Raw genomic sequence first — 23,556 nt, 5'->3', positions numbered from 1 at the left:
TTTCAGCTATTTGTATATGTTTAAAATGGCATTGATTACCAGATCCAAGAGAAGTTAGGAAAAGGGGTGTATTTTCATTACACTCCTTGTGCATCTCAGCTATTCTGAACTGACTTACCATAATTACACTTCTAAAAAAATGGTCTAAATATTAAGTAATAGCCTATGATGTTGATTAAAAGCAATTCATTTACCAGGTTTCCACAAGAATTAGAAACACATACAAAGGAAGCAATAGTTTTCTATTTGCAAATTCTACTTGGATTTTGTTTGTCCTCCACAGCTGCATCCTTTGAGTCCAGCAGGATCCTGCCCTATGTACACTTGCATCTACAAAAAGTATAAAACTAGAAAACAGCCAGCAATTCCCCAGTACTTAGAGATTTGAGTTGTCGTGGGTGGGTTGTTTGGGTTCTTTTTTTAATCAAGCCTGGGCATCCTACAACATGGTCTTTAGCTGATTGAGGAGGAAAGAATCTTGATGCAAGAATCATAGTGAATATATCTGAACAGCCTCTTACAGACAGAACACAGGCCAGTTCTGACTGTTTTTCTATTCAATCATGTGCAAATCAACTCCAAACTGAAGCTATTAGTTTAGATTCTACATCCAGCTAAATCTATCCCTTTTGCTTCTAATCAAGAAGTGGAAGTGAATGTAGAGAGAGGGTGAGCCTGTTTCTGCCTGCAATCATATCTCATCTACTAGCTACAGCCTGGTACAGGAGGTCACAGAATTACGCCTCTCCCTGGAACAGAAAGTAATCAAAGAGGTTGTCTCTTAAATGAGAACATAAATCCATTTAAACACAAGGGTTTGATTAAACAAATTCAGCAATTCAAAGACATAATCTAGCAGGGAAATTCTGACATCTATAATAAAAATCTGGTTGGCAAAGAAGCAAGAATTAGTGGAAAGAGAAAAAAAACTGGTGTTATCAGCAACTACTTCCTACACAGTAATTTAGTTCTTCTCCTTACTAGAGCACAGAAAAATTCCCCATCTCTCCATATCTGCAGAAAAACTAGTATGTGAAGTGCAATCCTCTTTTCCTCCTGAGTCTTCCAGAGTTAATCTGCACAGTTTCCCATTAGTATTACTGTGACTTTATCCCATAGACTAATTAATAATCAATTCTAGGAAGGGCTGGAGGTAGTTGACTTCCAGTAGAAATGTTTAACTGTCGCTGTTGGACACTAAATGATTCACACAGACACAGCTCAATGTGTGACAGGAAAAAGAGAGCAATTTATTCTGTGGTTCCAGTATTTATAGATTCTCAACAATGACCAGGGATTGGATAGTCAGGTTACCACCTTCCCAACCTCACTGGTCGAGAGAAACGTCCATCAAAAGACATTTCTTTAATGGAATGTATAAACATCTATGTTTATAGTTACTTTCCTGGGAAAGCAAGATCAGAAGGTTTAATTCTCAGGGCGACATTTAACTACCAGAAATTCTAAAAAATTACTTTCACACATCAATTGCTCCATACAGGCAACTCAGCTCATGACAGAATGAAGTCATTGCATTCCACTATCAGTGGAGCATCCAGCCTCATGTCTGTTCACAAATGCTACCACACTGCTCAAGGGACAGTTTAGAGACTGCGAAGTCAAAATGAGACATTCAGTGAAAAATTGATGTACAAGTGCTCATCAAAGCTACAATGTCAAGTCCAAAATGGTTACATGTTAGTGTATTATTTATATACAATTAGTATATTAGGGAACTGTACTTTTTGTAAAAGAATACTTTATTATAACATGGAAAAATAAAAATCTCAGAAATCTACTTTTAGTGGTCTGTAAAGACTATTTAAATTCCACAAATGGAAATGTCTAAAATATTTTTAAGTGACTATTAATCTTATTTGGTAATCTTTTCCTAGAACAGAGTTCTAGGGAATAAGCAGAGCAATAATTAATCTTAATAATTTAAGTGAAATGTGTAAAATAGATGGCTCCTAGACTTTTCCACTGCAGAGCAAGACCTTGCTCGTGCTGTGTCACATAAGGATTTGCTGCTGGAGAAATGCCCAATGCAAAATGTCCAGAGAGCACTCTAATAATGGACTTTGTGTCAAGTAGGATGCACTCAGGCTCTTTTAATTTCCATTAAAATCAGTGGCTAAACACCTCTCAGAATATGATGTTTATGGTTAATAGCACTGATTAGAACAATAGCTAGTAATTAAACCATGTTGCTTATCTGAATACATTCATCTTCAGCTTTTGGCCTCTGTCCTTTGGTCAGATGTTTAAAACCTTTTACTTTGAAACTGCTACTTGTGTGCGTGTAAGATGTATTCAGATCATCCCTGATCCCTCTCTCCTGTAGCCTGGATAAATGAGGCCACCATATCATATTTATCATGATAATGATAAATATCAGAATGATTTCATTGTGATATTTGTTCAATTCTTTGTAACTAGACTAAAGTTAAAGAATATTTTATACATGTCTCTAGATATTGCATATTTTGGCAAATACTTGACAAGTGGGGCCTATTTGTAGCACTGTGTGCCAAACTGTTAAACAGTCATATTTGCCATTGTCCTGGGGTGACTTTATGATACTGGTATCCCCAATCGTCTGGTTTATGTTATATATTAAGTTCTGCACCTTTAAGACTGGCTTTGAGAGCAAGAGAAGGAGAAGAAGAAGCGCGCAGTTTGTGTTAAGGAAAAACATCACTCCCACACATCCCGCTCCTGGACTGTGGTGTCTGCAGCACGGACAGACAGCGGGACAGAGCTTCTCTCTGGCTTTTAGTTAGTTTTAGCTAGCTGAGGCAGAGGAGTTCCCTGGACCTTTGTTTGTTTTTTTTCCCAATTTTCTTGGATCTGTGCAAGCCTGCTCTGGACTGAACACCCAGCCAAACCCCGGGAGCTCACGCCTGTGGCCCACCGGGGCCTGGGCCTCGGCACTTTCCAGCGCCGGAGGGACTGATAAGAACCTGAGCGAGCCGAGCTACACCACATGAAAAGGACTTTTCTTCCTAGACTTGCCATCCCATCGAACTGCAAGAGGTTTTATTATTTAATATTACTCAATTTCTGTTAAATAAACAGCTTTTTCCACTTCTCTCTAAGGAATTTTTTTTCTTTTCCCGGACCAGTTAGTGGGGAGGGGCATTTCCCTGGGGAAATCCCCATTTGGAGTTTTCTTTCCTAATTTGCCCTAAACTAAGACAGCCATCTATGGGTTTACAGACTTCCTGAGCAATCTTTGCACCACTGCTCATGCTCTCAACATGATTTTAGGCAGCAACCTAACAGTTCCTAGTGTATAGTTTGCATTTATGACAGTACTTATCCCCCTGTTTTTCAGTTTAGTAGCAGTGATGCCTTGGACTTCACATGCAACAGTGTTTATTATAAAATCCATAAAGCACAAACAGTTTATGAAAACCTTTGCTTTTGTTCTGCATGCCAAATCATGCCCTTTGCAATACTGCTTTTACAGAGTGGACAGGTTTATAAATAGAAAAAGAAACGGGCATAATCTACAGGAATCTTTTTTTAAGATAATGACCAGCTTCTTTCTTCAAACTCTTTCTTGATGAACATCTTGTATTTCCTCACCTGGTGCAGACTCCTCCCAGTGGAAAAATAAAATAGCTCCCTCAGCTCCAGTTTTTAGCAAGACTCTGGTAGCAAAATTACACTCAGGTGTATTTATAGCTTTGCATAAGCATTTGCAGAAACATGAATCCCTCATGGATGGCAAAACGCACTCTCTCTTTTGCCATATCGTTATCCTAAAGTGTGATAAGTATAATTTAAATTATTTCAGAGTTCCAGCTTAAATAACATTTTGATTAATTATGCACTGTTCTTTATTGTCGCATTTTGACATTTCTCTCTTTAGCCTTGTATTCCATAAGCAAATTAGAATGGAAGAATAATCATTAATAAGTCTAAATAGAAATAATTTTCATAATCAGTACACTGGATGTGTCAAACTGTACACATTTTTTGTTGTTGCTCTTGCTGAATTGTTCTTGAATTGAAATTCATTATTTCAATTTCTGAATTATTCCATTGTTCAGGCTTAATGTAATTATGCTTCTTCTTTCTCAATAAAGAGCAAGCTATTTTGAGCTGTGATGAGAGCCACTATTGCTCCTTAACAGCCCCAGGATAAGATGAAAAGTTAAAGCACATATAATTTCCTGAAAGAAAGCATTTTCTGAATAAAATGGTGAAGGACATAGCTCTTTTTATTACAGAACATCAAAGATCAAACATGAATGGCAAAGTACAGGAATTCTGTGTTAATTCAATGTGTTTGTTACAGGTGTTTTCACTGTTTAGCTTTTTCAATGTGTTTAGAATTGTTTAAATTTTAGCTATTTCTCATTATAAACTCAATGGGAAAAATATTTTTTCAACTGGTATTTTTTTTGGAAGTTTTTGATTCAACGACGTTAAGATCACAGTTGACCTATGCCCATACTTCCCTGGCCATGGCAAACCAATTTCACAAGGACATTCTGTGTTCACACTGCATACAAATTGTAACACAATGAATGAACTCAGGAGAAAATCCCAACTGCTTGTGTTCCTTTAGGGTGATTCAGTTGCACTGCCCATAGGTGGGAAAGAGATGGATGCTGAGAACAGCATGGCCTCTTTTCTAGCCCATTTACTCAACTTGGTGGCCAAAAACACAGGAAGAAACTTCATCTCCTCTTCTTCTGTGAGTGGTAAGCCCATCAAAATGTAGCAGAAACTAAAAAGTCAAATTCTTTATCATCAGGAAGTGTCCCAGCTGTGGGTGGAGGAAGTTTTTAGGTCTTGTCTCTTACAGAGCGGGTATGAGAGATTGTTCTGAGAAGCAAGGTGTCTTCAGAATTTGGATTCCTGATTCACAGAAAGTTCAGGAAGATTATGGGGGAAGAAAGAAATTCCAACATGAGAGTCATTGTTTCTACAAATACTGTGAGGATTCACCATATATGGAGTTTGACTGGAATTAATTTCAGGACAGGTCTGTAAAAGCAGTTTCCTTTCTGGCTCTGCTTGCAGGCTGTCCTAGACCCCAATAGGCAATTTAGCAGAAATTGTGCAAGTTGTCATGTTCATGTTCAAAAAGCATTCCTTGAGATCTTCTCACCAATTGTAGTCATCTTTCATTTTACAGGATCTTCACTTCACTTCACTTTTCACTGTAGTTTAGTGTAACACATGTAATGATCCAGGAAATTTTTCCATTTGCCTCCTATAAATGGCTTAGTATTGAAAACTCATTCTATGTAACAGCCAGATTAAAAAGTCAAGAATCCCCACATTTCTAGTGTTTGCTTTGTGTTTTATTAATTACATTTAGAATGCAGTTCCAAGGGCTGATGAGAGACCAAAAACAACAATATTCATTCAACCTTGACAATCCTGTACTTAAATGGAAGCAAGCCCATGGGCAACAAAATACACCACCAAATCAAAGCAGAGTGCCTGTTAGTTAGGGGACTACAAGATAGGAAGATGAAGCCCGTGACAAAAGATATAAGATTTTTTAAATGGGGGGGAAAGACAGAGCCTCTGCCTTTTTCTTTCTATTTTTTTTTTTTCCTACTGAATCTAAATGCCAGATTAATATGAGATTAGTGAAGATATGTCAGATTTGGTCTAAATGCCTGATTAGTACAGGAACAAAAAATTCAATTTACCGATGCAAACGTGTTCAGTTTTTTGCTCCAAGTCTCAGTACCCATGCATGGCTGAAAATGACAAATGAACAAAATAAGAGACTTTCCAATTATGTAACAGATAACCAAACACTGTTTGGGGGAAACGTGTTTAGTGGGAAGAATAGGCAGGTAGATACAAACTAGATTGAGAACAAAATCCAAATCTTTGTTGATTTTCTGTCACACTAAACAAATGAAGCATTGAATAAAAGCATGCTATCAACTAATTAATAGTCAGAGAAAAAAATATATAAATGCCTGAAGAAATAGGGTTTCCATTCAATTTCCATCAAAAAACTGAAACAAAAGGCAAATATCAATGTCTTAAAAGAGAAAAAGCAATAGACAAAGTTGTTGTATTGATTATCTCTGTTCTTTGCATGCCAAAAATGGTAAGCAATTGTTTCAGACAGTAACCACTTCACACCAAACAGAATATGAAAGTACACAAACAGTATTTTAAAAAATTACATGATCCATAAAGCTAGAAATTGAATACAAAAGAAGATGTAAAAATGTCCAAACTAAAAAAAGCGAACCAACAGTTGCCAATGCTTTTAGAGACTAGCCAGATAAATTGTTTTTAAAAATCCATTTGGACCATCTGGTTTTTTTTATGAAAATAAACAATGTGGATCTTATCAGTGTGATAGCCATCAGAAAAAGTAAATGAACACAATTCAGAAATTCAGAAACCTGTCTGCCTTTTCAGGTTTAAGTGATATAAAAATTGTAAAAATTGACTTGTCTTTGACATTCCAGCTAACCCTCCTCCACCTCCCCATTCACTACACTAGGAGGTTATATTTTAAATTGCATTATTCCCTTCTCTAAAGTTGCTTCTCCCACTCAAGCTTAACTCCATTATCAGCTTAACTCCACTATCAAAGCTTCAAACGTAAAGACAAATCAGAACTTTATAGAACAAAATGTGTAAAGAGGTGATCAGGTTAACTGCACCTACAATCCTAGGATTGTAGGGATGCTGTTTCAGCCTGCCATGAAGCTCTCTGCACAAAAGAAAACAAGGAAAATTAAAGGAGTTATTCAACCTGCTTTTTCAAAGGACTGCACTTTTGCCCCTCCTGCTCAGAACAAACAACAGACAAACAGCTGCTCTTGCCCTCAGACAGTCCCACTGAGTGCCCTGGGGCTCAAGATTTTTCGGAGACTAAAGAAAGGAAAGGTAAAACAACTGAACTAATTCCTCAGTCTCTGAATCTTCCAGTAGAGATTTCAATAAACGTACTAATTATTTTACTGGCCTGAAATTGTAGAGTTTTCTTCGTAATATTTATTCCTGTCATTACACTTACTCCTTTCGATATTTCTGTTAATTTTAATAAGTGTAAAATACATTAAAATTTCTTCTCCTAACTAAAGAGAAAGCATAAATGTATAGAACTTTATTTAGAAATTCAGATTTCTTCAGAGGTTTTTTTTAAGTGAGAAGTCAAATATAATATTAAATTTCAAATCAATAAACTTGTTATGCTACATTTTATGTCACTATGCAAATTGTTTTGAAGTTTGTGAGCTTTCTTAAAAATTAAGTGCACTAACTGAACATTGAATTTCTGCTTGCTAATAGCTAACTAGAAATCCCAGTCAAGGCACTATCATTTTACATGAAACTTCATTTTGCTGTCTTTAAGATGATGTATGTTTTGCAATTAGGCAATAAAACATCTCCATCAGACAGAGAATGGAAAAAGAAAGTCCCAAGGGACCTGAAACTCAGATCCAAAGCCGTCTGACGTGTGCCACAGTCTGCCATTAGCAATGCTTGTCATAAACCATGCTAGAAGGAAAAGAGGGAAGTTCTTTTGCCTTGTAGGCGGTTCTGGAAGAGAGGAACACAAAGTTCTAGATATTTCCCTTCTAAGGTATCGGCTCCTCCTTGTGGAGACCCAAGGGCCTGTGACTAAAATCCCCTGGAAAGGAGGCAGGTTCTCACTCCCGAGATTGGGGTGAGAGAGGCCTGCCTCCCACAGGTCTTCACAACTATGTGTTAATGCACTGTTAAGCTTATTTCCCCATCGGTTTGCCAAGTTGATGTCACCCCAGTTCATCCCTGTTTACCCTGTTGGTTAATCCCTAGAATGTTCTCCCTTCCCTCAATCCCCATTGGCCCTGGTTTGCTGCAATCCTCCACCCCTGCTTTCCTATTGGTTGCTCCTGTACCTAACCCCACCTCTGCACCATTTTTCCCTGTTCCCATTGGACCCTGACCCTCAGATCTGTCCCCACTTACCCATATATAACCCTGGACACTCCACCCAGTTTTGTTCTTGTCCCTGGACCCCCTTTGAGGCAATAAAGCTTTTGGGTACTCAAACAAGGACCCATCCCTTCTTCCATCGTCAGCTTTTAGCAGTGTGTCTCAGACTGGAACACGCAGGCAGCCTTAGGGACCTGATCATAGCACATCACTACACCTCCAGAATGTGGAAAGACTAGAGTTTTCCAAAAAAAGTGAATTTATATCTATCTTGAAGGTGTTACTGGTTTTAAGTTCATATAAAACTGAATACTTTAAAGTTTTTTACCGTATTTACAGATGCTTTTTAACAAGTATAATGATCTTAATCTACAGGTAAATGTTGACATTTATCTAAGTGTAATGAAAAAATAAGGATATGTTTCTTTTTTGAAGGCAGTTCTATTAAGATAGCTTTCACTGAAAACTACATCAAGAGAAATTATTTTGTTGCTAGTACTGCAAAAGTATAATTAGTGAGAAAAAAAATTCAGGAGCTTAAATAAATAGGAGATAATCATGGAAATAAAGTTCTTCATAGAAATAAATTTGTAAATTGAGAAGCGTCAAGGAATTTGCTTTTTGAAAGTTACAACAATTGAATATTAATTTTGGTAGTGGATATTCAAATTGCCAAATGTCTTCTCTAGGTTTTCTATGGTTAGAATGTCCTTCAAGAGCTCCATAAAGAGGGAACACAGAAAACATACTAATTAGAAAACAAAAAAGGAAAATTATATTAGAAAGCCAATCACTCTTTAAAAAAATATGCATTCCTTTTAGTTGTTCGCAGCCGCACTTTGGAAGAAACTAATGTAGTTTTTTATAGGATTAAAAATTTTTCCTGACATACTATTGATTGAATGGAAAATGTTTTCCATCCATGGAAAATGAATACCAGTATTTGAGCAGAACCTGACCACTACACTATGTGCATGAAAATCATCTCCCAGGGCAAAAGCAATGCCAGCTTTTCCTTTTAAAACCTTACTAATTTTTCATGTTGATTAGCAGCATTATGCCTAAAACGCTTACAACAGCACAATACAAAAACAGCAAATCCAATTACTTATAAATAAGTAGATGTTAACCTGTAAGTAGACCACACAACCCCCACATGCACTGAGTTTAATACACTCCTTGACTATGTTGTAGGATTTAATAAAATTTCACAGACAATTTCTTAGAGAAAAATTAATCAAAAAAGGCCAGATTCATAAAAAAAAATCTCTACTGGCATTCTAATTCCATCTTTTATCATTTGCTGTATTTCAATGTGCAAGATAAAACATACATCTGAAAAAGTGGTTTGTATCCTTTCTTCTTGGAGTTCTGTTTGACCATATGGCACTGCCTCAGAGATGAATTCATTACCAGTGTACCTCCAGAAATTCCCTTAAACTTACTTTGCTTTCATACTGCAAGTCACTGAAAAAAATAATTGGTGGCATCTTTGTGCAAATATTGGATTACTAGTAATAAAATTGCAAATACTTACATATTTTTGATATATCAATTTACAATTAGACTGTCTTCTGCTTAAGAAAAACCTCTTCTGCTAATATTCTCTCTAGCCATCTGTTTCCAAAAGATCATTGTTTGCTTTCTGATGACAGAATAGCCTAAATAGTTTCATTTTCTGCAAAGTTCCAAGTTTGCATAGCATGATGAAAATTGCATGGGATAAAAATTTGGCCTAACAGATCCACTGTGTAGCAAGAATCAAATGGCAGATTAAATCCATGCTTGCTTGTTTTGTTGAAGATCATGGCTACAGAATCTGAGATTTTGCTAAGTATTTAATATACCTAATGAAACTACAGATGAAGTATTCCCTGCATACTAGATGGAAAAAAAAATAAAAAGTGTATAGTGTATACTGTGGAAATAATATTTGTGTTTTTCTTGACCCTTATGAGGTCACATTTTTCTCTCACTCTTCTTCTAAACAACACTGCTGATCCTGTCTCCTCCTTGAAAGCCTGGACTATTTATAGAGCTCTTTACTGCTACAGTTTCTAGATCTTTTACTCTTTTCACATGTTGTGAAAATACTGTTTATTTCCCGGAGTGCTCTTTTGAATTGAAACACAGTGGGATGAAAACACATGCACTATGAGTGTTAAATTTGCTATCGTTTTTTAAGCACAGAACTGGAAAAAAATCACTGTAACAAGTTTTTTGGGTGATAAGGTCATTCTCTAATTATTTTGCATTTTTCGAACTTCAAACTCAATCTACTGCTTTAATGGATCAATAAATAGAAATAATAAGTTTTATGCAGTTGATAACAGGTATTCACTTTTTTTTATGACATGCTGTTCCAGCTGCTTTTTCATTGTAATTCATCGTAGTACATATTTTTTGAATATTATATAGTAAAAAAATTTTGAATAACTCTTGGCCTCTCTCTGACATATCCTTTCCTATTTACATACCTTCCCTTCACAAAACAAAACAGAAAATTCAAGACTTAACATTAGAAAAACCGATCTGCCTAGAATTATAGTGATTTATGCTTAGGTAGGTGGCTTGACAATTTATTTCTCAGCTCTGATCCCTTTTCTAAATGCCCATAACACCTTTCAGAATAAAACTCTAATTAATACTAACCTTCCTATTTCTTACGAGTGTGCTTCCTCAAACATTCACTGTGCATTTATCCGTAGCATCAGACACTTCTGCTGAGCAGCAGAGAGCTGCTATGGCCAGGTCAAAAGTACAGCAAATGCATCTCAAGCCCTCCTACTGCTCCAGCTTTGCACTTGATGTGATCCTGGAGCCTAGGAGTTCTGTGAGCTGCACTTAGAGCCTGAGGGCACAGTGTTGTCCCTCACGCACCTACAGTCCCAGCTTTGTTGGGCTGGTTGGAGTGGCATTCCCATTACACCTGAACAGAGGTACTGGAAATGCTAGTAGGGACTACTGGAGTGTTAAGCTAATGTCTATTTTACACAGAATCTCAGAATGGTTTGGGTTGGAAGGGACCTTAAAGACCATCTGGTTCTGACCCCAGTGTCATGGGCAAGGACACCTTCCACCATAAAAGGCTGCTCCGAGCCCCATCCAGCCTGGCCATGAACACTTCAAGTGATGGGGTATCCACAACTTCTCTGACTATACATTGTTGTTGTGCGTTCTGACTCTTCATTCTCAATTCAGACTTCTTCCAAACTTACTTGCTGCCAAAGGCTGAATGATGCACTCTCTGTGCCTCCAGCGTTGTTTGTTTTCTCTGTTACCAAAATAAAATGCGAGCCTGAATCTGTGGACTTTTCCTTATTAACTATTTATCACAGTTTATGGTACAGAATTTTTTGTGCATACAGGATATTGTTAGGCTGTGTATTGCACTCTTAGTGTAGAACAGAAATTCACAGCACAAGGAATGAGGGCCTTCACAACTTTTGAGGCACCTAATGAGTGTCTTCACATGCAAAGCAGTGCAAAGAACCTGGATTCATAAGACAAGTTCTGTCTGACAATATAAAGAATGAGTACTCCTGAAGCTTGCTCCTGCAAGGACCATAACCAGTTATATTTGAAGGAAGTTATTAAAATGCTGCACAATACAAAATGTAAAGAAAAATAGTAAACAAATGTTCTGCACTCCTGCGACACCAGTTGTCTTCTTGACTTTATTCTATTTAATTATTTCAGTGTATCGTAACAGCATTCAGCAAATTCAACTGGTCTAAAGAAAAGGAAGTTAAACGTAAACCTATGTATGACTGAGGATGAAGAGTAAGACTGAGACACTTTTTTCTCCTTGAAAATCTGAAGGACACTCAAAGATGATTAATATGCCTTCCACTTTTGAAGGTTTTTTTCTTTTTTCAGGTCCCCTCCCTTTGCATGTGTTGCTAAGCTTTTTCTCCTCCAATCATTATGTTCCAGGGATCCAAATGACTCTCACTGAAGCTATCAAACTGCTAATTGCTGGGGGTTTATATTTTTACCACACAAATGAATTAAATCCTTATTTCCTGAGCATGAACTCTGAAGCAGACAAGTTTTTCTTTGGTAGCCTGGAAGCAAACAAATTTTCTCAGTTTATAATGTTAAGAATATAATGCTGCTTTTGGGCTTGAAATTTAATTGCTATTTAATAGATCCAAATGTGAAGTCTTTCCCTATAGCAACTCACGCTATTCCTTCGCATTTGTTTCAGTAATAGGGTGGACCACATCTTCATGGAATATTGGTAAAGCTCAGTACATTTTTTTTACCTTCATGACCTGAACTACGTATCTCCATAATGATCACTTATTCAGACTAGTACAGTTGTGTTTTGGTGCTGCTGAGCTCTCTCTACCTTGTTAATTTCTCAGTTCAGCCACCAGTTGTGTCTTTAGTAGAGATGATAGGTTGAAAGCAAAGACTGTGAGAATCATCTTGATGGCAATAAACATCTTATACCATCTCAACCATCCACCTGAGTGTTTAAATACTATTATAATATAGCCCATGGTCTTTTTGTGATTTACACACCCCTCCTTCCAAATATTAGGAAGGGAGGTTATAAAGAGGAGTAGCTGAAAAGATAATCCATTTGAAACAGAATATTTTTCCTTTGATTGGGCAGGTTTTTCTTTTTTTTTTTTTTATTATAAATGTTTCAAGAGACAGTGAATGATTTAAAGAGATCCTAACTCAAGGTTATGCCAATGAAACAACTGTCATCCTCTTTGATTTAGATGTTCCAATCTTTCCCTTACGCAAAGACGGTGTTGGCTTCAATTCCTTTATAAATAATCCTGCTCCCAGAGCTACCAGCAAACTGACTCACAAGTGGTTTCGTTAGTAGGTAAGTGGAGGTTTACTACATGTATCTAATGTCAGAAAGTCTCCTTGGAGAAATTAGTGAAACATGCAATGTTATTGTGGAATGAAGTGCCATATTTCCTAATGTTCCCTAGAACCTTTCATCTTACAATCATTCTTCTTTAAAGCAAAAATTTTGGCAGCAGTTTTATGCCTCTTGTATGAAGACTGAGTAAGATTATCCTCTTTACCAATGGAAGAAGTTATAGTAGTTAAGTTACATAGTAGGAAAACTTCTATTCAAATGTTTCTTATTTTTTGTATACTGTTTGTCCTGCTTCAACTTTGTTTTGTTTGTTCTTTTCACTGCATCAGCCAGAAGCCACACATCCCTCAGAGACTTTCTAGCTGGTCATCAATGGTTATTCTTCTGGGTCTGGACTGGGAATTATCTAAGGAGAGCTACTGCCAGGTACTGTTTTGTTTTATTCGTTCTGTTCAGTGAGACCAAATTCTGTTCTCACTTGCTCAAGTGCAAGTGTTGAATAATTCCATCGATCTACCTGACAATACAGATTTCTCAGACGACTGTGTGGTTTGCTGCACTCTAATTGCCAATACTTTTAGATACTTAATCCTTTGTCAGTCTGCAGCACACAGGAGAGGAAGACAGAAAACAGCAGCAGTCTCTGCCTTGAAGCAGATAACCACAAATGAGGGCAGGGCAAATTTCTCTGCTTAACACACGCTGTTGTAGATACATGAACTGATTATTTATCCTTCGACTTTCCCTGTTAATTATTTCAGATCAGAAGCAGAAGACAAATTTCACCACATGCACTCACACATACACATCTCCTATATATACATGTAGTTCCATTATTCCTTTGCAAAAGTGGAAATACCTGTTCTGCCACAGCATCATTGCCATAGGGGTTCCATATGCTAGTGCATAGGAAAGACAAGGTGAAATTACTTAATCTGAGGTATCTTCATAAATCTCCCACACCTTTCCAGAGGTGGTTTTGGATGACAGCACACCTTTTGCAATGAGATTTTGTCTACTTCCACCTATAGCAGAACCCATGGTAGCTCTGAATGCCAACATGTAACCAGACTAAAGCTTTATGTGGCCACTACTCCAAATGCAAGTAGTCTTTCACAGGTTTGGATAATTCAGGTTTGAGTCCTTCCACACTTGTTTTACTACTCATTCTTCCTCCTAGGCATATGGAATGAAGATGGCTCTGAAAAGACAAATCTAAAAAAGGTATTTTCTTCACCCTGACCTCATTCCAGAGAAAATTACCATCTATTGAATTAATCTTTTAATCATCATCTTTTCACTAATTTTGCTTTTTAGCATAAATGGATGTAAATATATTTGTTCAGTAGAAAAACAAAAAGCACAATGGCACTTTTAAGTAACTCTCAGGAAAGAAGATGCTGTATTTTTGGTATTTTTGCATTTTTTTTTTTTTCAATAAGACATACCTAATACATACTGTAAGATAATGCATTTAAACAGCAAGCTACATGCGATAAACCCACACTCTTGTTTACTGTCATTTAAAAATATTAACTATTACTCTAATGATACTGTCTACTTTGACTATTATTTTGTTTGCAACTACTGGAGCAAACACAGCCAGAGAAAAAGATGGATGGCTCCTAAAAGAGTAGCTGGGAATGCTTCTTTCTTTAGAGCAGAAACACAGAACTTCTCTTTCAAGAAATGGTTAATGCCTTTCTGTAAAGGACATTTCCTTAATGCTTGTTGGCAACATTTCTGTGATGGCATTATTAATGGCAAACAGTGATTTACTGGAAAGTGTAAGAACAAAGCAATGGCCTCCAGAAATGTCACTTGAAGGCCTCTTGATGATTTTACAAAGATACCAAAGAACTATTTGCCCTGTGTTCAAATCCAATATAATTTTTCATTCTTTGTAGAAATTTACAGCTTTACAGGCTTAAAATTAATTTATTCTGAAAACAAAAAGGACAGAATAGTGTAATAAAAGCCAACCACAAAGTCTGGGACACAGTAACTAGTGTTTCAAAGAGACATGAATCTTTCCATTACAATCTTAATAAACATACTTAGTTTCTACCAGTGTAGCTTGTCACCAAGTCACTCCAATGGCTTGAGATTGATCTGAGGGTGAAGGATGTGACCAAAGGTTTTAAGTACCTCACTTCCAAAGCAATTACCTGCATCAGGCACAGCAAGTTTAGTTTGGTTTGGTCTTTTGGGGTTTTTTGTTTAGGTAGATAATGTTGTTAAAATATACAACTGACTAATAATTATTATATTTCTTAGTGTGCCACAATAGTTGCATTTCTTAGTGTATCTCAAATTTATAAAGCAACAGAAGCTTTTCAGAGAGTGAGGCTCCACATGTTTCAGAAAAAAACAACAACTCTTATGATCACATATATTGTGATGTATACAGCAAAGACAAGGGAAACCATCACTGCAATTTCACTCCCTTCCCTGATAGCTGTGTATTAAATGATTTACAGAAGTTCTTCCTCCCCAGGGCACAGTGTGTTGTCAACACTGGTGGAAGGGCTGCTCCAAAATGTAACTACTGAAATAGGAGGCAAAACCAGTCAAGATGCACATTAATGCATTTACAGCCCTCGATTTCTACAGGTCCTAGTTTTAATCTCTATAGGTTTCTCATTTTCAATAAATTGTCCACATACTTGATATGAAGAAGACTATTTCACTAACAACTTTGTGAAATAAGGTCCACTAATGACTTAGTGGACACTCTGTGCTTATGCCTCGTGACAAAGCAAGAGTCTTTACATAACCTCCAACATTTCATGCAGCTTTTGTTAGTGCCAGGTACTTCAGCTAATAGCACAGCTTACAAACTCAGAAATTGTATGTGGAAAATGATACTGTCGCAAGGAGTTGATCAGAAAATGCTTCTTGGGGTTTCAGGTTTAATTTCTTTTTCTCACTCCCATTTTAATGGTTTTGCCATTTCATTCATAATCACCCTAAATAACTGCTTTTTCCTCTCTGTTACTGCAAAGATTTATTTTGTTAAGGATATTAAGAATTCAGTCCATCTTTCTTTAGTCCTTTTTACTGTTCCTGATTCCAGTATCTTTGTTGGAACACCCAGAGCTATGCATGTTTTGCATGAAGCTATACTCACATGACAGAGAGAGAAGTAGTCCCAGCCAGTTTGTTTCTGCATAGCTTAGATGCTTTATTGCTTTTTTTTTTTTTCAACAAAGTCATGCCAATAGTGAATATACCTACCTAAATATGAATATGAAATTCTTTCCTGATTTTTCCTCATTCATAAACACAGAATTGTGTTACATTGATGTTGCTCTTAAAGGAAAAAGAAATATCCATAAGTAAACCAAACAAATTTTTTTCAGCAGTAATCTTTGCAAGATCTCCAGTCTGTTCAGTTTTGAGTTGGTCAGAAAATGTTCTTACGCAGTTTTCAAAGTCAGGAAAAAAAGAAGTCTGTTCAACATATACACACATCTTACATTTAAAATTCCAGCAAGTATGATGTGCACCTAATTTCACTCCAGAAATTATTTTTAAAAGGAAGTCACAGTTATAATTACGTGAGTGAAATTTTGCTAGTAGTTAACCCAATTGCTTTAGGTATAGCTTTAGATACAACAGTATTTTTTAAATGTATTTATCTTGTATACATATGTGCTTCCCTCTTTTGCTTCCTGCTCTTTTCTTCAGTAAGTGCCATCTCTATTAATGTAAAGTTTTTTCTAAGAAAGTAGCAACACTGAAATCATATGGGACATATACTCACTATCCTGGTGCAGTATATCACCAAGACCTATGGCAGTGAACACCCTTATACAAAAAATCGTTTATCTAGGTCTGATGACAGTTCATGAACTCGAAATTAGGCAACACAACGTTATATAATGCCCACTCATGTGAAGAATCAGAATAGCTCTCATCAGCCATTAATACCCAGATAACTCTATTTTCTTGAACACTAGAGGGAGATCAAAGCAAAAGGATAAATTACCTAATACAGCATGGATATTAATTGCAGTTGTTAATAAAATTTCAAGATTGTGATGAAGATCCAAGTATCATAGCATCTCAAATTTTCCTCACAGTTTTCGCATACCCTTATTTGTTACTGTTTTACCTACACTGCAATTTTAAAATATTAAAGGAAAAAAAAGATAAAAATACTTAGAAGGAAAAAGATTCTATCAAATCCACCAGTACTGTATTCTGGTATAAACTGGTTTTTCATATGAAATACATTTACTTTGATGAGAAGATACAAGTTCTAGCAACTGAACAATGAAATGTCACCACGTGGCTCTTTTTTACCTGTACCTACAGCAGTAAGCAGAGGAAACTCATGTTTCTGAAAGACCTTCCCTGAAAGAGATCCTTCTGTTCCTTCTCAATGCCAGCAACTGGGACATTTCACATTTGGAAGTGAAAAATTATGATTTCTGAAGGATGGAAATTAATGCTGTCACTCTTGTGTGATCACAGCCACTCTTTTGTTCAGTGTCTGCCGAACAAATTTTTTAACATATAATGCCTATTTTAAAATATAGACTTTCTTAGTTTTATATGAAAGAAGTATCAAATGTGCACCTTTTTACCATCTCAGTTACTGATGGGAGTTTCAGTTACCAATGCTTTCAGGAGGATTCCCAAACAAAGGAACAATACTTAGACAGTATCAAAGAACTGTGCTGCCACTAAATTTTAGCAACTTTCTTGCATCCTTCCTGCACCATTTGGGTCTGCTTAATAAATGGTGAGAGATTTAAAATCGAGGTAATTTGAGGAAACTCTTTCCTTCAAGAGTTTAACAGTTGCAGCTGAGGAAGTTTCACTTATGATCTGCTGCTGTTCCACAAACAGGCAGATCTCTGTTTGGGGTTTTCTTGTACAGGCCATGCTGAGGTACCTTAAGTATGATCAACCACGAAGTGGGTGAGATATTTTCATTTGAGACAGACAGAAAAGCTACAGGAAGTAGAGAAGCTGACAGGGCCCTTAGGAGTGTGTATCTTTTAGAGTTATTCCTTGGACAGTTACTTCTAATGACTGTAAAGGACCATACAATGTGCAGGGCAAGGCAGGATCAGGCTTGATGTGTTTTTTCACTTACTTGCTTGTTCAGGGTTAAGCCAGGCTGGCAGACAAAAAGAAATTCCCACTAGCACACGTAGGGATCATCCTGTCCTCATAACTGACCTGCCTATTAACAGGTCCAGTCCTTGCCCCCGTGAAAGCTACTGTCCAGCTACTAAAGACAAAAAAAGAGAAAAAAAAAAATTGCCATTTTTCTGGTTTTACAGCTTTAAAAACTAAGCCTCCACATCCATGTTTTAGAGTGGCTTGGTTCCTTCTTAAATGCCTGGTACTCCCAGAAAAGCTAGAAACAAGGGAAAAGCAATTTGTCCATAGCTTTTTGTCAAATGTATCTTGATACAAAATTGCAGTAGCTTGAATGCAAGTGACTGAAAAAATACCTTGCTCCCATCTGTGGAGTTTTGGCTGGCACTTTTGGGCAAAGGAGGTCATTCTAAGCTGCACCAGGAGCATAACCCATCACACACAGCTTGTCCAGCCACCTCACAAGGGATTCATGTTCCACTAGGGCGAGGCTTTAAAAGGGGAGCCAAACTGAACAGATTATCCTGATGATAAAGCTTTGGAGCTGACTAGAGATAAAGACATTGGAAGCAAGTGCTAATACATTGGAGACTTTTGGGGATTGAGGGAAGGTTATGGCATTGCTAGTGACAAATAAGCACCTATGTATACACTGAGTGGGTTGTGAAATATACTGTATATACAGTGTCTGATACACAAACCACTCATTCTGTTCGATTCCTTCTAAATTACATTTTTTTCTCAAAAACTTTAGATACATAAAACCAGGAATTCATACATTTCATGGTTCTGGAAAGAAATTATTGCCTCTACATAACTGGCTTGTTATCACAGCTGTTTTGTACAGTCCTAAAGCTGAAGAGACTACTCAGTACCCTTTCAGGTTTTATTTACTGACAGCTATTCAGAGAGTAAATACATCTTGGGGTCTCTGTGATACAGGGCAGTATGGTTTGCTATTAAAACAATAATAGATAAAAAAAAAAAAAAAAGCCCCTGGGAAATTATACCGTATTTAAGGTATATAATTTTTTAACCATGTCTTCTCATTACAGCTCACAGCTAAAATTATTTTTATTGCTATTGCAGCTGACCTGGCCAGTTTATTTAATATTTTGGCATTGAGGGAAATGTGGTGTTTGTTTATTCAGTGAATTAATTTTTATCCAATTAAAAAAAAATAAATAAATCAAGAGCAAACCTATTATCCCCATACCTTTTAGATGCTAAGTCATTGTATTTCTACTGAGGAGAAATTTGTATTTTAGTTATCAGTGGGCACAGGACACACAGGAGAGAGTGATGATTTGTGCCCAAGGCTAATGCTCTTGCAGCTCTGGGAGTTCCCAGCATCCTCAAGGGTATTCTCAGCCTTGCCACAAGCTGAAGTACTGGGGCTGGCTTTTAGCTGTGAAATATAAACCAGTGCAAACACACCTTCCAAATAATAAGAGCATCCTAAGGAGCCACACCGTAATCATGGTGATTACCATTGTCAGGTAATCTGATTTTGATTTGTTTCCTAAGTTTGTACAATATTGTCAGTATGGTTTCTGGTCCTGGCTTCCTTTCTCCCAGTTTGGTGCTTCATCATCCTTTAGATAGCTACCAAACAAATCGAAATTGATTATATTACTACAAATATATGCATTTTTAGTATCTTTACTACTGCCATCAGCTCATTGCCCATTATATCAGCTTGGGAGTCTGCCTCCTGCTAGATAAATAATGTTTCTGAATATCCAGTGTTACTGAGCTGTTGATTTCTCCATCCAGAACCTAACTGAAACAAGAATGGGTTGAATATTTTGATGGTTTTGTTATACAAATGTATTTAAGATTTTAAGAGATCATTGTCATTTACTGCTGTTTGACTGTTTTACAGTTCTTGCTAGAGTCAGGCAGACTTATTCTTAGACCATAAATGACCTCAAAAAAGTTAAAATCCAAATAATTCAGCTATTGATTGACAGGAAAACCAGAATTGTTCTACATGGCAGGGTTGGGTTTTTTTATTTCTAAATCATTGTGTCCTATTTTTAATAGCTCTGAAATGTAAACACTAGATGGGAAAGGTTGACTTTGCAGGTACCTGCAAAAGAAAAATCTGGTAAATCTAAACCACTAAACTACTTAATGCACACTATCTGGTAGATTAGTAGCAGTGAAAAGAATCCTGTAACTGTGGAACTTCCTGCAGATGTATGAAATAATGTCTGTTTTGCAGATCAAGCACTGGATTTATAACCCATGTAAAACACTGTATACACAGGTATTTCTCTCTGGAATAGCTGAGGTTGAAATATGACTGTGCACCACACTGAAGCATCAGAAAAGGAGATACTTGACAAGAACTGTGATGGAATTCTAATAGAACAGTGTGCAATAGCCATGTATACATGCTGAAATGAGAATCTCTGAAACAAGATGGTCTTTTTTACTATTAATTCTTGGAAAACAACATTAAGTGATGCAATTATTCAGTTTACTGTAAATGCTCCAAAACCCTTATAAATTCTCTGTTTTCAGCTTAATACAAAGTTACTGTAAAATTATAAGCAGCAGATGTAATATACCATGCCATTCATAATATTATATATTTTCAGTGAAGGAAACTTCATGTTTTTAAGGTAGATTATTTCAGCAATATGACTATATCAGCAAAGAAGCATTCTTGAAAAACAGTTTTGAGAAAATAGCAGCTTAATAAATACATTTTCCAGCTGATTCTCCTGTTTAAATCCTATTGAAATGAAGTTTTGTCTGAAGTGTCTGTGCTGACTTCCTATAAAGAGTGAAAATTGTTAACAGAGTGCTAGATTAGAAATCATTAAACGTAACTGTGACAGTAGCTCCAGGTGAGAAGAAGAAAAACATACCATGGCAAAGACATTGTCAGGTTTCTTACTCTCGTTAGTAATTCCTCCCATGACATACTGACAGATGTTGGCCTAATTATCTTTGGGAATGTCCACACATGATGCAGTGCAATACAGTTCATTTTGTCCACTACACAGCCTGTGTTTTCAGATATGTATGGGTACCCTCCTGAATGCTTTTCTTAAGTGATCTTGTTTCATCAAATTTGTGATGGCTTGTGCTACAAGTCTTGTTTGTATACAAAATAATTAATTTTGACTTCCCGCTTTGAAACAGTAATTTTGTGTTATAGTATTCAGCAACCCTGATTGTGAACAAATGTCCAATGGAATTTCTAGATTTACTGATATGAAAGTGTCAAAGAAAGCTGGTTTAAACTTTAAAACAGAGAGAAATTAAATTTTAGATTCATTTAGGCTAGAAAAGGCCTTTAAGTTCACTGAGTCCAACCATTAACCCAGCATTGCCAAGTCCACCACTAAACCATATCCCTAAGGGTCACATCCTTACATCATTTAAATACCTCATGAGACGGTGACTCAACCACTTCTCTGGACAGCCTGTTAGAGTGTTTGACAGCCCTTTCAGTAAAAATACATCTTTAAAGAAGGGGACTTTTTAAATACCAAAACTGCATCTGTGTTTCCCAAGACTGGCTACGAAGATGACAAGAAAAACTTTTTCTTATTATGGGTCATATCCAAACTAAATTAGTATCAATTTATACATTAATGAAAGGAGTAAAAATTGTATTCCTTTGGAAAGATTCCTATATGCTTGGATGTAGTTTAGATCAGAATCATTATGGAGAAAGCACAAAATCATCTCAGTGCTGAAATAAATTATTTGGGGTTTTAGATAGTTGTAAAATACAGACAAGAAAAGGTTTGTACTTTGGATCTTAGAAATATGTTCATGGAATCAAAAGAGAGTTTCTATCTAAATGAAAAGGAAGCCTCTCACTAGTATCTAATATGCCTCAAAATACATCAATATTTACAAATGTTTACATCTAAATGGAAGGCATGTCACTGTACCATCAACATTGTGGAGGTAAACATGTTACTGTTCTGGACAAGAGTTTATCTTGGCATTAGTTTTATTTGTGTCTAATAATACTGAAAATCTTGTGAGAACTGCCAGGCTTTCTCAAAGCAAACAGCTGGGACAGTAAAGATTGCCAAACCCTTAAAGTCTGTTGAATTAGTTTCAGTAAATGTGAGGCACACATTAGTGAAGAAAATTACACATTTTTTTTAAAATTGCTTTGAAGCTAAAACAGAATTTACAGTATGATTTTCTTTGAGGTTCAGTGAACAGCTCTTATTTCATCCAATTGTTTTTCTCTATGGTGATTATACATGTGCTTTAAACTGCAATGGATGATACTCTTCAAATATCTATTTTTATCTCATATATGTGGTGAATTTCTTCTTGATATTTATGTTTCTTCATGTTTTATTGCAGGAGAAATTCCAAACATTTCAGTTAAGTCTTGAAATTGCTCCAGATGAAGAAGAGCCTTGATCAAATGAAGAATGGTCTGATTGACAGGTCAGCTTCAGAATAAAGCCAAACCTGAAAAAGAAGCAACCCAGACTCTTCCATGACTAGAAGAATGAGTACTGAGAGACCTCTGGACTTAATCAAACACCTCGGGCAGACAAGCATTCCATCCCTCGAAAACATAAGTGATTTTTCATTAAATATCACTGACTGCACCCAGGTTGTGGTGCCAGAGGAAGTTTTTTTCACTGTTGCTGCCGCTGGGATACTGGAAAATCTACTTATCCTCATTGCTGTTGTTAGAAATAAGAACTTACACTTGCCCATGTACTTCTTCATTTGCAGCTTAGCCATTTCAGACATGTTAGGCAGCTTGTACAAAACTCTGGAGAACATCTTTATCATCTTATGCAAAATGGGATACCTGAAACGTCACGGAGACTTTGAGAAAAAACTGGATGATGCCATGGATTCCATGTTCATTCTGTCTTTGCTGGGGTCTATTTTCAGCTTGCTAGCTATTGCAGCAGATAGGTACATCACGATCTTCTACGCTTTGCGGTACCACAATATCATGACTCTGAGGAGGGCCTTGGCTATCTTGGCAATCATTTGGGCGTTCTGTGCCGGCAGCAGCGTTGCCATTGCCCTCTTCTCCTACGAAGCAGCAACAGTCATTCCCTTCACCATCCTCTTCCCTTTGATGATGTTTTTCATACTCTGCCTCTACATCCACATGTTCCTCCTGGCTCGATCTCACGCCAAAAAAATTGCCTCACTGCCCAGCAGCACCGTCCATCACAGAACTAACATGAAAGGCGCAATTACACTGACTATTTTTCTTGGAGTTTTCCTTTGCTGTTGGGCCCCCTTTGTTCTTCACATCCTCTTAGCAAGGTTTTGCCCGCATAACCCATACTGTGCCTGCTACATGTCCATTTTCCACGTGAATGGGACACTCATAATGTGCAATGCCATCATCAACCCTATGATTTTTGCATTCCGAAGCCCAGAACTGCGGAGTACATTTAAGAAGATGCTCTACTGTTCCAGGTCAAACTGCAACTGGTGAACACTTCATCCAAAAATGAAAATTATAAAAGCATTTATGGGGTGCTGTGCAACATCAGTGTGCAGAGTTGAAAATACCAACAACTACACCCGAAGTAATACTATGCTTGTAGTATACTGCCAGTGATTTTTCAGAGTGTTACCACAGAATGAATAAAAAATAAGTAAGGACACAAATATTTGTCAACTAGATCTCCAAACTAAGCTAATCATGC

General features: G+C 36.8%; 1 protein-coding gene across 1 annotated transcript; it reads left to right on the top strand.

Moving 5' to 3' along the window:
• The first annotated feature begins 22,370 nt into the window (after positions 1–22,370).
• Positions 22,371–23,342, top strand: MC2R (melanocortin 2 receptor). The gene has a single exon (XM_005517293.2). It carries the CDS (start codon positions 22,371–22,373, stop codon positions 23,340–23,342), a length of 972 nt encoding a protein of 323 aa, XP_005517350.2.
• The last annotated feature ends 214 nt before the right edge of the window (positions 23,343–23,556 follow it).

The sequence above is a fragment of the Pseudopodoces humilis genome, chromosome 1 (genome assembly GCF_049639895.1).
Source record: "Pseudopodoces humilis isolate 2021_Gansu_Grassland_sample_001 chromosome 1, ASM4963989v1, whole genome shotgun sequence".
NCBI classification, from domain to species: Eukaryota; Metazoa; Chordata; class Aves; order Passeriformes; family Paridae; genus Pseudopodoces; species Pseudopodoces humilis.
The sequence above is the reverse complement of the archived record's forward strand: the minus strand, read 5'-3'. Positions and strand labels throughout refer to the sequence as shown.